This window comes from Rhea americana, unplaced genomic scaffold (genome assembly GCF_003343005.1).
Source record: "Rhea americana isolate MKP2758 unplaced genomic scaffold, rheAme1 scaffold_5, whole genome shotgun sequence".
Taxonomy (NCBI): domain Eukaryota; kingdom Metazoa; phylum Chordata; class Aves; order Rheiformes; family Rheidae; genus Rhea; species Rhea americana.
In genome coordinates, this window is record NW_028186645.1 from 4,025,344 (window position 1) to 4,043,099 (window position 17,756).

General features: G+C 38.3%; 1 protein-coding gene across 1 annotated transcript in view; it reads right to left on the bottom strand.

Moving 5' to 3' along the window:
* Nucleotides 1-17,465, bottom strand: part of LOC146588693 (uncharacterized) — a 38,202-nt gene extending 20,737 nt beyond the window's left edge. Inside the window, exon 1 of the mRNA XM_085317631.1 lies at nt 17,194-17,465. Within this exon, the coding sequence (XP_085173757.1) occupies nt 17,194-17,465 (272 nt within the window). The remainder of the gene's footprint in view (nt 1-17,193) is intronic.
* Nucleotides 17,466-17,756: the final 291 nt, after the last annotated feature.

Genomic DNA, 17,756 nt, shown 5'->3' on the forward strand with positions numbered 1-17,756 from the left:
AAAAATAATTTACAACGGGAACAAAGAAATTTGATTTCATCAAAACAGAAGGATTAAACACAAAAATAATTAAGGTTGGCTTTGTATAAAATTTTGAAGAATTGATTTTGTTAGTTTTGGATAAGAGAATAAGCTAAAATTCTGACTTTAAAAAAATCRTTTTAATTTCTACCTTTTTTATCAGCACTAACCTAGATTGAATGAAAGAAAAATCCCACACTCAGAAAGCAAGAAARTCATTTAAATCCAGCACCTCAAAGACCTAATTTTTATGGCTTTAATTCCCATAAAAACATTTCAAAGTGACATAATTTATTTTGGTGCTAGAAACTTCATAAAGACAAGGATACAAGAAGTATGCAGAAAAGACATGAAAACTGAAACCTCTACAGAAACGTAAGCACGTTAATAACATATTCATGTAATAACTGGAAAGAAACACAATATACACAGTATGTTTTGTTTGATTTATATATTTTACCTTTACACATATACTAGTATGCAAAAATTTGTCCCCAAACAACTTCATGTAGTAAATGTGGAAATAATACAGCATATATTTTGGCAACATCTTTCAAAGTCATAAAGGCATCTTTATTCATTTGAAGGATTCAAAGTTATTCAATAGGAGTAAACTTAAGAATTGAATTATTCACTTGTGGCAAGTTTTGAATCTGACCTAGCCCTAAATAAAAGAAGTATAAGAACTATCAGGGACACACAAGTGCAAACACACAGGAATCTGCCACGCTCTCCCCTTCCAATACACTTTATCAGAGAAAGATCTTAACAACACGGGAATGGAGCCTTGCCATTGGCTTATCAGGAACAAATTTCTATCCTAGAATTTTCAAATAAATTTAAGACAAATGTTGATAATACCTCAGTATATATCAGAATATAAATTGGCTAAATATAAATATAATATATATATAGCAGAATATATATAGCAGAATATAAATTGGCTAAATTTGTTGTGTACYTTGACTTCAGCAAGGCTTTTGACACTGTCTCCCATAACATCSTCCCAGATAAGCTCAGGAAGTGTGGGTTAGACAAGTGGACAGTGAGGTGGATTGARAACTGGCTGAAAGGCAGAGCTCAGAGGGTCATCATCAGYGGYGTGGAGTCCAGTTGGAGGCCTGCGGCTAGTGGCGTCCCCCAGGGCTCAGTACTGGGTCCCATCCTGTTCAGCTTTTTCATCAATGACCTGGATGAGGGGACATTAAGAAAAGAAGAGTGTTGTCAATAGGTCGAGGGAGGTGATCCTGCCCCTCTACTCAGCCCTGGGGAGGCCTCATCTCGAGTACTGGTCCAGTTCTGGGCTCCCCAGTGTAAGAGAAACATGGAGCTACTGGAGAGAGTCCAGCATAYGGCTATGAAGATGATCAGAGGACTGGAGCACCTGCCCTATGAGGAACAGCTGTGAGAGCTGGGCCTCTTCAGCCTGGGGAAGAGAAGACTGAGGGGGGAGGATCTTATCAATGTGTACAAGTACCCGAAGGGAGGGTGTCAAGAGGACGGGGACAAACTCTTTTCAGTTGCCCCGTGTGACAGGACAAGAGGCAATGGGCAGAAATTGAAGCACAGGAAGTTCCGCCTGACCGTGAGGGGGAATTTCTTCCCTGTGAGAGTGAGGGAGCACTGGACCAGGCTGCCCAGAGAGGCTGTGGAGTCTCCTTCTCTGGAGATCTTCAAGGCCCGCCTGGATGCAACCCTGTCTAACATGCTSTAGGTGACCCTGCTGAGCAGGGAGGTTGGACCAGATGATYTCCAGAGGTCCCTTCCAACCTTACTGATTCTATGATTCTGYGATTCTGAACAGTGGTACCTCAGATCTGCCACTAAATGCTTTCCTGCTTTCCATTACATACCACCATATTTCTCCTAATTCAAACATTTACCTTATGCAAAGAGGAAGCTTCCGGTGGAAAACAGTAAACATCCCCCTGCAACAAGACTGATGTGCTCTCTAAGGAGATGATGAGGAAAAATACTTGGATGTGAACTGCTCAGGTGTAGCACTCCTGGGGTTTGTGGCAGGATTCAGAGGGGGCACTCCAGTCGTTGCTGACTTTGACATAAGCCCCATGAGGCTTACCTAGCCTTGGATGCTTTCCTCTGATTTGGCCCTTTATTAGCCTTCTTAAAACTTACCAGTTACATCAAACTACAGAAACTGTTAGGCTGCTGGACMTGCAAGTACTACTTGCATATCTCACGCTCTACTTTTCCTGTGTATTATAAGAGTATTATTTTAATGATGAAGAGGGGAAGTAAACACTTGTTGTAAATTCTTTGCAGCTGGATTTATTTCTAATTTCAAATGTGAATAGTATGTCAAAGGCGTATTGTCCCAGCTTAGGTTACTCTATGCTACTGCAACATCACAGACAATTTAAACATAGTATGTATGTATTCAAAAATAAATGAATATTTATGCATTATATGCAATGACTATAGTTACAATTATTATTTTATTCTATCATATAATAATAATAAATGTAATTTTAGAGTTTTGAACTGATATTGAAAAATGTTGTGTTTCAAGGGGAATGTTTAAAGTTTTCAACAATTTCAATACACTGATGTATCTATATAACCTTAGTAAATGTAATCAGTGATAATAAAACGATTATGTAGGAAAGYGTCTCCTATTTTTTTTATCTCATAGGGCATTCTTACCAAACAAAAGGAGCTGAAATGACCTAGTTACAGGAATCCCTTCCTTTCTGCATCCTGACAAAGATCTACAGGCCCTAAAGGAACCTGGATCCAGCATTTTCTTCCCTGGAGAGAAATTATTAGCACTAATCYTTGTCTTTGAACACAGCAACCTTTTGATTGGTGTAATTGAGCTACAGTACCTCACTTTTCTACTTCTGTCACAGCATCCTATATTCAGATGTTGCACATCTGAATTCATGAGCCTCATAGAGAAAGGGTCAGAGTATTAATATGTTAATAATGTGCTGGCTTGCAAATTATGTTTTTTTCATAAAGTCTCAATTATTTCTGTTGTAAGGTTTTGAAGCCAGACTGAATTCTRCTCTTGTAAATCTGCAAAGCTGGGTGTTCTTAAGTAGACAAAAACGAGAAAATTTCATTGGAATTTGGTTAAATTTTTTGAATCTGATTTTCACAAATGGTATCTGGTTTTACAGATGCCAAACAGCAGGTGTTATTACTAGCTGTTACATGCCTGAATATGCAAAATGAAATGTTCCTCTTTCTAGGCCATATCACATGTTGAAAAKAACAACCAAGAGTGAAAATATAAAGACTTAAATCCTCTGTCACTTTCCAGCTGTAACAGTGTGTTATAAGCCAATTCACCTGAAATTACTCAGTAGTACATTTAAGTCATTTTAATAGTCAAGGACTGATAAAAATCAGGAACCAATACCATGTGTCCACTGTACATAAAAATCAGGAACCAATACCATGTGTCCACTGTACTGATGGGATATGGCAAAAAGTTGCTACTTTGAAAAGAGACCTTTTCAAGATTGAAAATATGATACCATTCAAACTCCTCCTAATCTGATAACCTCCCAAAAGTAATTGATGTCTGTGAGCTGAAATAAATGCTGAGGCCGCATATGTTAAATCCTCCTATATCTCAAGACCTCCTTTTGCCATGYCAGCCAGCTTTGGGGAGAATTTCGCCCCATGAAAATTGAAAGGACATTTAAGTGAAAGATAAGGATCTGATACAGGGCATGTGGAAGAGAAGTAAAATATACAGCGATGRTCAGTGGAGAATCAGGAATAATCAGACAACCTGGGACAGTGCTGCCTAGTTTGTAGGTTTAAGTAAATGATAAACAGAAAAAATGTAGGAATAGGGCAAACTGGTGATGTGGACTGGAAAGGGAACATTAAGGAATTAATAAAGATAAGAAGAAGAGAAGGCAAGAAAAGGGTGACAAACCTAAAAAAAAAAAAAATTCTTTCTCTTGCCTAATGTTTTGTTCTGAAATAGAAAGCTAGAGAAAAGGATGGAGCTGAGTACTCGTATTTTCTCTTTGAGTCTCCAGTTGCTGTGGTTCCTCCTCTACCACACAAATACACATACATGCTTCCAATCCTGTTTTTCACCTCCTCAAATGCAGTTAATTACTATCTGCTTTAAATCAGAGTATGAACAAATTCCTTCATTAAGATGCTATATGTTGGTTTTGGAAGCCAACTGGACAATACAAGTAAGCAGGGCAAAAAGCTCGGGTGTATGAAGATTTTCTATTTAAGGCATTGGTCATGCCAGGTTTTATGATCTATTTTTTTAAAACTATCAGAGATGAAAAAGAGGCCTTTGWATGTCAACTTCATTAATTCATTTGCCTAATGCAGCTAATGACAGAAAAGAACTCTAAAAGAGGAGAAAAYATAGAAAAGCAAGATGAAAGCTAAGTAAAGCATAACATGGTTAAGCAGAAAGACTAGCAGCAAAAGTTTTCACACAGAGGTCACCAAAATCTGTGGAAAGGCTCCCATTGCTTCCACTGGCTTTGGAACAAATCCATGATGAGCAGAACATAAAAATGGTGAACAAAGAATAGTAATAATGAGGAGCAAGAGAAAGAAGCTGGATAAAATGGAGGGGATATATGTAAAAGACAACACAGAAGAAATGAAAGTGCTTGGGGGAAATGACTTAGGCTGCAAACTGAAAAAAAGAAAGAAGTAGTGTAGGAAAGTTGAAGCAGGGATTTTCCCACCAATCTATTCTAAAAGTGACAAAAACACTTCTAGTATAAGACAGCTTCACTCTGAGTCATACACTCAAGGAGTGTGAAACTGTCTCTGCTTAGAATCTATCCCCACAAATTTTTTGTATAAAAAAATCTCYGTGCAGTTGTGCAGTCAGTCAACAATGGAAGTGGTGTCAAAGGTACTTTTCTGAGCATTTCCTTTCTCCACCCAAATCTTCTCTTTTCACCATTTTTATTCATATAAGCACTGAGGGCAAGCCCCAGGGAAGCAGAAAGTTGCATATGCTGYCTATGTCTTCCATGAAAGGAACAGGCCAGCATCTCCATTTCCTTAATATGAGTGTAATTTATATATATCAGGGTATAACACTTATAGCCTGATAGCCAAGCAACTTTGAGCTCAGTTTATCTTTTAGCGATACAGAAAGCATAAAAATGATTTCCTAAAAAGTCAGGATGGACAACCTCATGCTTTCTGACAAGCAGCTGAACTTCAGATCTGTTCTTAAACTCACCTGAGACAGGTCACATTGCATTGGATTAATTGGATTAAAGTGTAGGCACCTACATCAGAGCCAGTTACTGCTGTATCATTTAGGGTCAGTTCTGAGAAAAAGGCAACGTTAGGGAGCATTTGTCTGATCTAGTTAAGTTTTGGCTTTAACAGGAGATGATTTGTATATGTTACAGAAATGCACCTGATCAGACTAATTCTACCTGCTAATTTGGCTTGGCCCTCCACTCTTTATGTACCTTTTTCCATTTTTCACTTACTTCCTCTATTTAGATTCTCTTCATGACAGGCAAAAGGCATGTGTGTTTCTGAGTGTTACCAAGATGCAACTGGTTTATATAAAGTCAAACTGGCTATTTTCCATGTTTAACTGATGAAAGGAGGTAAAAAATGTGTTATCTGTAACTCAACCAAGATTTTTATTTCTGTTGTGTTTTGAAAAGATAGCAAGACTGGGAAAGAAATATTTTCTGGTTTTGGCTCATGGAGGAATAAGAATGTGTTTATGCCTAACACATAGCACCACAGGGACTCAAATGTAGTTCAAGACTTTAGGTCATGAAATATAAATGCTATTACTTTAAAAAAATGTAAGTCTCCTGCTACTGCTACTAATACATATTTAGAAGTCACTGGAATTTGAAATATTAGATATATCATACCATTCAGTCTTTAAAATAGTGAAAATCTAACTTTTATTATGTGCTTCCTTTCAGATGCTTCTTCATAATAATAATTTTCCTACTCTTCTGGAGAATTTAAGAAAGGCTCTTGTAATCTACAGGGTTATCTCCTGGGATTAGCAATAAGGCAACAACTGAATACAAATCTGCCGTGAAAATGTATAACTGTCTTAAGAGATGTCCTTGAGCWACTAGATTTGAGGCTCAAAAGACTTGGTCTCCTCCTTTCCATGTGTGTCTGAAGAGAAATTTAGTCTCCTTTTGCCTTTGTTTCCCTCCTTAACATTCTATGTAATGTATAAGAACGGGAGCTCAAGGATTGTCTATGACKATGTGTTTGTATAGCATCTGGCACTAGGAGGTCTGAGCTCCCATTTCTGACCTYTGCTGTAGCAATAGCAATATTTTTGAAGCTCTATTAAAGTAACTGCTGTTGAATGGAGAAGAACATCCGTGAATGTTATACCATGGTCTAGTGTATATTCTTACAAGCCTTGCAGCAATTGAAATTAAATTGTTAGCATACAAAACGCAGTTCTGCTAAGTGCTAACTGCAAAAGTCTCCTGTTTCTGCTCTGATRTATGAGCAGTAATGAGATGGGATGGTCACAGTGGTTTTCAGCCATTCCGGGCTGCCCCAGCCCTCTCAGAGGTTCCTAACTGCACTGCAGCAGTATGCCAGTTGTCCTGATAGCAGTTGCCACACTCACACAGTGGAGCCCCATGCAAGGACACATCTTAAAATATCTAGCTGTGAACTGCAGCAGTTCAACAGCAACTCTCTCTGAAAAAGAGGGTAAGCAGAGCCAAATGTGAGAAACTCTGCAACTGTCCTGAAGAAAGCTATTCCTGCATGTGAATCGGAGCCTGCAGAGTCAAAAAAGACTTTTCTCATTGATAGTATACATTATAATAAATGATTTTCTGCCCTGCATAGCCTTTAAAAAGAATATCAAAACCAATAGCCAATGGCTTTTTATCAAATCCTGATCTAAGCTGGTGGTTTTAGTGGTGTTACTGATTTGCAGTGTCAGCTAACTGTTAAGCAAAAGCCACACCTGATAACCAAGCTGTTTTCACACCACAGCTATTCTGCTGGAAGAGATTTGAAACTTTGTTAAGAGGCCAAAGGCTGGGAATATCAGGGTGCCCCACTCTTCCAACATCCCTTTGCTGGTGACAGGTTTGGGGTTGACCTGCTGTGCAATAGGAAGTGTACTCTATTTGACTATATATATATATATATATATATATATATATATAAAATGATTACATCCCACCACCACAGCACCTGACCAGTAGTGAGCAAGAGATTACTACTCATTTTAGAATAGATATGCAAAACAGAAGCATGCTATCTGCTATGATAAAATGTCTGAAAGAAACAAGCTTGTCTATTATGTCAAAAAAATTGTTCTATCATTAGACGAACAGACAGATAAACACATGGGCTTACAATGGAAAGTTCAGATCCGGAGTTTGAGTGTAAGGACACTCGAAGTTTTGCTGGTGACGTGATGGGTCAGGGTGCTCTCTGGTGTACTGTACATGCTGCTGCTGTCCTCACGTACCGATCAAAATCCCTAACGTAATACAGAGACACAGAATGAAGCACCATGCATTCAGAAAGGATTGTCAGTCTCAGATAAACTAGTGTATTTCATCTGAACCATTTAGTCTGCAAATACATATGAGTCTCACTCTGCACACTTGGTGTCAGCAGTTCTTATACACTTGAATAGCCATAATGACAACAGGTCTACTTGTGCAGATAGCAAGTTATTTGAGAAAAGGCTTAACAAAGCCATTTATCTGTGAGCATTTTGAAAGCATTACCCCACTGTGTGGGTGCCAAGCATCTACAGTTTCAAACTACCGTTTAGTTTCAATATATCATATGCCAGAACTTGTTTGTCTAAACACATCATTCAAAAAACACATTAGTGTTTTTAGTCAATTATCTACTCCATTTGTTTTCTTAGCTGCATGTGTTTCTGAACGGTTATCTCAGCTTGGCACTGTGGTTCTGTGAGGTATGTCCAACGCCTAGAATACAATATGTCTTATGCTCACTGAAGCAGAGAAAAAAGTGCTTGAAATCAGCAACAGTAAACTTCACATACTTCTGCTGCATACCAACATACATGTTTGGCTGTGAGCTTTCAATCCTTTCAAATTAAAAATTCCAAGGAACTCAAAGAAGCTTTTGCTGAAGCTAAATGCCCTGCAKGATCAGTCCCTTAATGAATACTTTAATGGCTGTGCAGGTGTACTGAAAATAGCTAGGTGCTTRGGGATTTCCCACTAGCACTGATATGACTGATACGTAGTTCTGTGAAAAGCCAGAGCTTGGGCTGGGAATAGAACTTCTTCAGTTTTCTAGTCAATGGCAGATTTTCACAAGTTCAGAAAAAAAATGAGGCTGAAAGGACTTCCTGTGCCATCTAGTCCACCACCTTGCAATAGTGCTGCTTTATTTCCCCTCAACATTAGCAAAAGTAAAACTACAGGCAGATAGAGGTCAACCCTAAGATTTAAGTTTCCACGGGATTCTCTTATCCTTCTTGCAGAAATTGGCCCTGAAGTGCCACAAAAACACAGGGGTCTGTGTCCTTTCTACCATTCAATGGGCTCTAAGGCGAGAACATCATATCCTCTTCCCKGAAGATCTCAGACAGGATTGGAAGATTGGAACTGCAGTTGCTAAGGTAAAAGGGCTTGACAAGGCTGCCTTCCCCTAAACAGCTGGAATGGCATCAAAATCTTTTATTCTATGTATCTCTGCCATACTTTATTCTGGAAGAAATAATACACTATCTAGTGAGCTGCATTTTTTTAAGATAATAGCAAAGTATCTCTAATTCAAACCAACTGAACTAATTGGACAAAAAAAGATGCAAACAGCTCAGCCTACCAGACTGTATTTAAAACAATTGTTAGCAATCAATAAATCCTGCTGGATTGTTTGATTTCATTAAAGATGTATTTGTTACTAAGCAGCTGGCACCCAAACAGCTGCTTTAAATAGAGAGAGATTTTTCCTGCTCTGTTTTATCATGTCCTTCATTATTTTATTTGCACATTTTCAGAGACGATGACTACTGAATAGAATCAAAATGCAGACAAGCCTATCACATCTTTATCTGAGCACATGGTGGGTCAGGGAAGGCATAGCAGAAATGACAGCCTGCTTTCCTTTTTACTATCCCTCAACTTTGTCTTTCAGGCTTTCAGTAGTGGCTCAGACTCATCTCTGATGTCATGACTGTAAAACCAGACCTGAGCCTGGCACACTGATTAAACAATAAAATAAACTTCTTTTCAAAGCCCTGGTTTTGTCCTTCTGAGATTATTGATTTGAACATTCACATCCATTGAACAGATGGATAGCTCACAAATGAGGATTCCCTGATGCTATAGAAGTGCTACCTGGTGGAGTTAGTTCCTTTTAAAGACTATTTAATGTATCTTTAAATTGAACTCTACTCAGATGATACTTCTACCCCATTATGTATCAAATATACTGAAGGTAATACTTTTTTGTGATAGAGTTTGTTAGCAAAACTGGTAACCTACGTTTGTAGCTATGTTGTCACTGAACAAGAACATCGGCAGCTGGAACATGGGACAGTTTTCGGAAAGTTACAAAAAAAATAGATAATAAAATAGCTGTAAATTTGAAATCAGTCCCAAGATCACTCAGGTGCATGATGCTGAGCCAAATTCCCAGAGATAAATGATTGAAGCAAGACAAACTTGGGTTTGCTTGATTTCCATCCAAGTTCAATGACATGGTGGTCACTGTGAATCTCTCAGTGCCATATTCACATCCTCAAACAGGAGAAGAGTCAGGAAAAAAATGAAGTGGAGGCTTTCTGCCAGTTCTGTAATCTGTCAGCCTTCTTTGAGTACAGAAAGCTAAGTTTTGCTCTCTTCCTCATCACTCAGTAAAGTTGGGCTTTGGGGCTATAGATACGTTTACAGCAGCATTGTTGACATGACAGGGAAGAAAAATGTCCTTTGTTGTTGTTTTAATTAACAGTTGCATTAAATGGAGGATATTATTCCATATCTGAAAACCCTTGCTCTCTATCAGGCCTTTATTGCTTTCATATCTTCATCTTTTTTCTGTTGCCCAGCATCTCCGCTATGCGGCATTCCCAAACAGCTCAGTAGCCTGAGGACTAAGAAAGAACCTCAAAATCAGAACAAAGTCACAATAACAGCATTCGATAGACAGTTAAAGATAGGGTGAGGAGAGTATTTCTTTTTAAATGAATTATTGTTTGAACTGCAGAAATTGTATGTGGCAAAACCCCAAATAGTTCAGCTAACAAAGTAAAAGAAAAAAATAGAGACAGAATTGCAAGAATTCAAACCTCTACTGAGACAGTCACAGTGCGTTATTGCTCAGTTCCAGTAATTCGGTAAAGTACGTGGCTGAGGTGATATACACTGATAAAGATTAGTACTTTTCTGAAGTTGTGAGGTACTTGAATCAAGGGGGGTTATTTCAGGCTGATTCTATGAACAGCCCAAGCAGCTTAAATTTCAAACTAAACACAAATTAGACTGATCCCTCCTTRAAGATAAAAAAAGGACTGACCTACATTGATGCTGATTTATTTTAACTTCCCTTTGAGTTTTATGAGGTGGATCCTGAGCTGACGTCATTAGAGTTATGCTGATGTATATTACCAAAATCCAAACAAAATTCAAAAACCTAATTACTGAAGCATCACACAAGAGTTTATTCTTGCAGCATTTCAGGCTCTGACAACGAAGTAGTGGCAGGAATATCCTAAAAAGCAAGCTTGTCTGTAAGCCCTGTTTCTAGGCCAGAGAGGTATGGATAAACACACAAACTTTTTAGATACATATTGCAAACATTTTGAAGTCACTAATTATCTGTCACATCTCAAACCATGGCCGTGCTAGGTTCTTTGCAGCCAGCCACAAGAAAAAGGAAGCAGTAGGTATTTTTTTAATGCCCATCTATCCCTCTGTAGTTTAAAAAAAATAATAATCCTATTTTAGACAGAACATTTCAATGGAACTTTAGATTCATCCTAACATCTTCGGCCCTGCTGTGCTGACCCTCCCCTATCCCCTTGCTCTCTGCAGAATCTGCATGCAAAACCAACGAAAAGATTGTGGAACGGGCCATCCATCCAAAAGCTTTTGACAAGGAACACGGACTACTTAAAAGGAAAGGTCTTCTGAAGCAGCTTTTCTTTTTTTCAGTCCTTTTCTTTCCCCCTGAATTCATGTACCCCTTAATGACTTCACTGGTACTTTAGCCTGTGTGGGCTTCATCCAGCACAATAAAGAAAGTGTGCAAACTCTATGTTTAACACACCATTGGAAGGCAGACGCTGTGCGTGCCATAAAGGACCTCACTTGCTTATGAGGCATATGCTAACTATTTCCAGTGGTTATCAGTTCCTGTTCTAAACCATAGGACAATACATTTTCATAATAAAATATACTTATTACCTAACATTTTGGCCAGATGTTTGCAAGCACGGAAGTTAATGTTAATTTCCCTAGGTAAAATCTGAGCAATAATGACTTTTGAGCAAGAATTGAATGAATGGCTTTTCACATATGCGCACAGATTAAGCAGGGCATAGAAGACTAAGATGGGGTATCCAGGAACAYCAGTTTCAGGGAACTGAATGATACAGGTAAGGTTTAATCCTTCAGTATCCCATCAGTTATGTACAATATATATTTAAAAAGTTAGGAATTGGGATTTAACTATATATGTGTGTGTGTACATATATGTATATATATTCATATGTTTATGCACATTGCCTGAGCTCAGTAAAAGAGCAGACGATGACTACGAAACAGGAGGAACGTTCATGCGTTATGTTTTCTTTCTAGCTGGACTGTAGTGTGACAGAGACTTTTTTACAGCTTCCTAAACCCWTTGTGTTTTGTCAGACCCATAGTACCCCAGTGGCTAAAATAAATTATAGACCAAAAGGCTGGCCCAACACAAAGCAACTGTGGGCTCAAAAGAACATATAAGCAATGTAGAAGCCATCTTCAGACATATATCATGTACTGAGTTTCACTGAAAATTTCACTTTGTCTGCACCTTATGATCTTTTAGAAGTGCTCAAGAGCAGGCTGCAAGGCTGTCAAATTTGTTCAAAAGTGACCRTCTTAAATTCTAATCAGTATGTTCTACTACATTGCTCCCTAGCAAACCCTGCTAGTACAGCTTACATAGCTTAAATATAAAAATCATGTCTCCATGCATGAAATGYATTCTCTTGAAAGCTCAGACATATGGTTAAGTAGACACAGCTTAGCATGTTAACATGTATGAGCTCAGCCAAGCCAGGTACTGTTGGTATTTGGATATGGATGCATGTGAATTCAAATRAGTTTAGAAAACAGTTAAACTTCTTTAAGCTATATCTGATTCACTTGTATTTAGCATGTTCTAATGTGTGTCCATGGACAGTTATTATAGTTTAGTTTACACAGTAATTTATTACATAAGAGATGTACTAGTGAGTTCAAGCCCCAACTTAAACTGTGTTCTTTTAACTGATTGCATTCAGCCAATGCAAGACCCCATTTATTTCTGTTTAAAGGTCACATATGTCAGTTTAAATTAACCCTGCTAAATTAAAGATTTAAGCTCTGTCAATAATATCCATATCTCAGTCAAGCGAAAAAGTGTCCATCCTACTTCAGTTGCTGCTTAGGTATATCATTGTCTGCTTGGACTTTTCATGACACAGGTGTCGTCTTCTCATTAATAATATACTTCCTGGATCACTTGGGCTGCATCATCCAGATAAAGCCTCATGCAAGGATATAAGTATTCAGAACATTGCTAGATTAGTACAGGGACACYGTACTTGCCACAGAGATGTCAGAATAACAGTGTATTTAATTGTCRGCAAATGCAGTTTTGGCAATATGATCTATCTTAGAAAAAAATCAATACTCTTCTACTAGAAATAATTAAGCTAACCTAGATCACTTTAACAGATCCATGTTAGGATGCAACTGGGCATGTCTTTCAAATGAGACAATAGGAACAAAGTTTTATTGATAGAAATGAATTTAAGYGAGATAACAGAATAGAACTACAAGTTTAGTCTGCCTGTGCTCACAGCTGTGCAAAAGCTGTGCGGCCATGTAGTTATAATGGAGAAAAATGAGGCCAGGCTAATATACCCCACCTAGCCATAGGGTTCCCGTGCTAAACAGCTTTTGGACAGCTTAAAGCTAGGACAGAGAGATTTCACACCTATCTGTAATTATGTCCTGAGTGGAATGGTAAAAAGATAAAGTATGAAGAATTTGTAGAAGAACACGCAACATGTCTGTGCATGTCAAACCAGCCTCAAATATAACTTAGTATATGAAAACATACTATTTGGTAAAGCTTTGTAGATCTAATCTCACATGCACACACATGCTCACACACTTCCCCACTTCCCAGACACTCAGTTTTAAATAAAATTCTAGTGCTTCCTGCAAATAGTTCACAAAAGTCTCACCAGTCTTACAGCAGTTAGCAGGCAAAGAGAGAACAATTAGGAGGAATCTTCAAAAGCATCCTGTTTATCGCTCTTTAGGAAAACTTTTTTTCTAATTTCCTGGATGATGTGTTGCATTGTGCTGTCACTTTGGAGTTTGTCAGTCACATCTGCTAATGTAATACAATATGACTGACACAACATGTGACATGTCACTATGCAATGCATCACTTGGAAACTTTGGCAAACACGTTGAAGAGAAGAAGTTACAGGGAAAAGATTGATTATTTACTTTGGAACAGAAACTAGAATTCTCTTCCTTCCTTCCTTCCTTCCTTCATTTCATTTTTTTCTTTCTTTCTCAGTAAGTGGAAACATTTATTTCAAAGATAAAGGCATAACTAGCAATACGACATAGAACTATTTTCTCAGTGAAAGGACATTTACTATTCAAGGAAAAAAATCTAATTTGGTAAATAGATCCAACAAATTAGCAAGCTAAGAAGATAATTTCCAGTAGTGGAAAATAAATATGTTTTTAACTCTATCTTTAAGAGGTCTCCACCATGAGTTTGAATAAAAGTTTTGTTTTTTTTTTTGTTGTTTTTTTTTTTTTTAGTTGCCATTATAGGTCACGAAGCCTCTATAAATTTCTAACCCTAGTAAAACTGATAATACAGACATGGAAAATACTTCACATTTTAACAGTCTCATCCCCATGGCAGAGTTGAAGTTCAACAGCCAGAGAAGCACCAGGTGTATGACCAACATAAATTTCTTTAGGTTGTTGGAATTTGGAACAATTTTCACTTTTTCCTTTGACAATCCTGAAAATGCTTTTGTTATACGAGCTGGTAGAGGCCTACCAGGAGGATTCAATGTTTCACTCTCTGGAACGTAAGATAAGATAAGATAAGTAACACAGCAGAGTAGCTGGCAAGTAGACTTGCGTAACTGTAGTAGCTTGGAGAAATTAATAAGCATGTTCTGATTTCCTTGTGAGACTGTGTATATTGTGCTTGCATTATAGTAGTGTCTCAGAACCATACAGCATTATCCAAATAATGCCTCCTGGCATGCTACTGTCTATTTTTATGATCAGTTCCTGGCCACAGTGCACTGCTGTTTATCTTTTTATATACTTCCACACTTTGGAACCCATTATGAACTTCTTCACTGAGTGAAGGTACTATCCTGTACCTCACAACATGCTCAAATAAGTGCAAAACAACTACAATATGTGCACAAAGCAGACAGTGCTTGATAATTTTCTTGTGGAAGTCATTGCAAATTTTGTCTGGTATGCACCCGCCCAGACATTTTTGCTTCCCTGCTTCTGGAACTTAACTTAGTTCTTCATTTTTGAGAAACATACTTTATAATATATTGTAGTAAATACACTATGCATATTTATTCAGTGGGACTTTAAATATAACACACCTAATTCAGATTCTCTCTCTCCTTTTTTTTTTCATATTTTCTCTTTCTCTCTTGTTCTTTGTTTCATTCTTTTTTTCCCTTTCTTCTTTCTTTCCTTTCTTTTCTTTTGCCCTTTTCTCTTCTTTTTCCTTCCTTTCCCTTGCAATGCTCTAAGACCTGTGCACTGTTAGCTGTATGTCCTAGGAAAAGGTCATTGAATGGTCTTTCCTACATGCTTTAAGGGAATATTACCGGTACATTTCAAACCTCAAGTTCTTCCTAATACTGAAGGTTAATTTTTTTTTGTTGATTCATGCATGCAAAAGTTGGACAGTGATAACTGAAAGCATTTCTTCTATGAATAACAATTTTATTTCTGCAATTTCTCCTTTTTTTCTTTCCTGCTGCACTTCAATCTGTTATTTTTATCTCTATGCTGTGCTATGAAAACAAAAAAGTTTGCCTTGTAACTAACTGCAAGACGAAGAGACACCCTGAAGTTTAACTGACTCTATCCATTACCGTGTGAACCACATCTTGCAGGTTTGCATAACAAACTCTTCTCAAGAGGTCTGTGGGAAAGGTATGAGGAGAGCTGCACACAGTCTGGTAAAGGAAGGATATTCGGTGCTGCTGTTCTTACATACTTGTACTTTTATCACTTCCTATCATCTCACTGGTCGTTAACCTCAAAAGTAGGACAAACTGCTAGAAGTGCTATTATGAAGCACTTGCAGGGCATTGCTCAATTGGCCAGAACCAGAAACCAGTGCTACAGTTAACAGCTCTATTATCAGCCAGTGATACCCAGCAATCATACCATCCATTATTTCTTATGCCCAGCRTGCTTTAACTTATTTTCATGAAGCATAGGAGGGCCTTGGTAAACTCACAACAAAAAGGCATTTAGACTCTTAATTTGAAGTTTACTGAGCATTGCTGTCTAGTTACATTGCTGCTGAGTTACATTTCTGCCCTAAGAGCCTTTCTGGAGCTCATATTAGCAGAAGTCCAGAGCACTTCCAACTCTTTCCAAATGCAGCAGAGAGCAAAAGCCATCCAAAATCTGTGAAAATTGCCCTACCTGTTTTCATGCCACCTAAAAATAGAATCAGTGGAAGAGAGGACTGAAATCAGGATTTAAAGAACATCTTAAAAAAAAARAGAGAGAGAGAGAGAGAGTATTGAGCATTTGGGCTTGTAATTTCCCCCAGCCTTGAGGGWCAGAGACAGCAAGGCAAATTCCAGACACGGCATAGGGGGGCTGGAGACCAACTAAAGCAAGTCAATGTGAGAGCCCGAAGAGGAGGAAGGCAAGGATGGGGGAAAGAATATTGAATTCAGTCTAGCAAAGTCACTGACTACTATTCCACCTTGAGCTCTAAAAAAGCYTCTCCCTCTTCTGAGAGGAAGGATGCCAAGCCCCATTCCTATCCTCGCAAAAGGATAGGAAAGAGCAACTCTAGACCTAACACACAGGCTGTCCCACATTAGCCGCCTCCACAGGCTGCAATGGCTTCCTGGTATGCAAGTAATGCAATGCAAGATGTCAGAAAATGTAATCCTTTGGATTTGTCCTGAAAGAGCATTTGAGTTTCCATTTTTTAATCTCGTGAAGGGGAATAAGACCAAGGAGGGGGAGATCAGTGTTGCTTGACTGCTATTTCAACATTCACCAAACCATATGCGTATGAAAACAATTACCTTTAGATGAAAGAATGATGAGTGCATTAAGTGAACATAGATAGTAGAAGATGACTCATAAAATATTCCATTGTCATTAATGCACAGAGTGGTTAACTAGAGAAATAAAGAATTAAAAGGTTGGACCTCTCATTAATACTAATCTTGTCTGCATGTTTCTATATTTTACAGCTATCTGGTACACTTGCATATATTTCATTTACAGTATGGGCTAAGTAATGCCCACCACGGCTAATGTTTTTGGCATAATCATATATTCCTGAAAGCTAATTTTGGAACTAAGAGATTTCAACATTGTTCCTTGATCTACAGTTAATTTATGTTTCAAGGAGACAGAGTCTAAAATCTGCACCGTCAACTGATTTTTCAGTTCCTTGATTGTTCAAGGAAATCTATGATCATTTACATGGACACACAACATTGCACAATTAGTTTGCTTAGTGGTGTTTCTAGATGATTCAAAAGTTTTATTCAGCCTCATGTCCATGCTGAAGGGCTATTCTGTGAAGTGGAAGAGCCCTCTGGAGAGATTCAAACTCTTAATCGCAAGATTTGGGACAGGGCTTTGAGATAATGTTTCTGAGTGTTCTGGGTTCGAGATTTTCTGCACTCAATCTAGGCATTAGATTTTTTTAGTCTTTCCAACTTACATATTCATTGAGTCACCTTTGAGTAGGCACTCATCTGTTAGGGTTTCTTGTATTCCTGATTCTTGCCATTTGGGTGAACTGTATAAAAAAGCACCATACTGCACAGTGGGGCAGAGCCCAGAGACAGCCATAAAATGAGCTGGTATAATCTTAGGGATAAGATTCAGGGATATTTTCTCAGGATCTGAAAGCAGCATGGTCGCACTATCTTCACGTTTCACCTGAGCTATGAAGTTCTGCCTCTCAGTGCAACCGCGGATGGCTACCGCCATACCTCCCCTGGTTCTATGGCTAGTTCACCCAAATCTYGCACTTCTCTGCTGCTCTGAACTGTACCTTAGATGTGGGAAGACAGTGCAGGTAGGCTGTATTCCTGCCCACAAATACCACCCAGTGAAATAAATGTTAAATGACACAATGCACTAGTAGTTAAATATGTGAAAAAACCTGTCCCCATTTACCGCAGSGCAACCTCCTGAGGTCCYTTCCAGCCTGAATTACACTTTGATCTTAGTGTCCTGACCAGACACYCAGTTCCCTTTGCCCCTCCCAACTTCTACGAG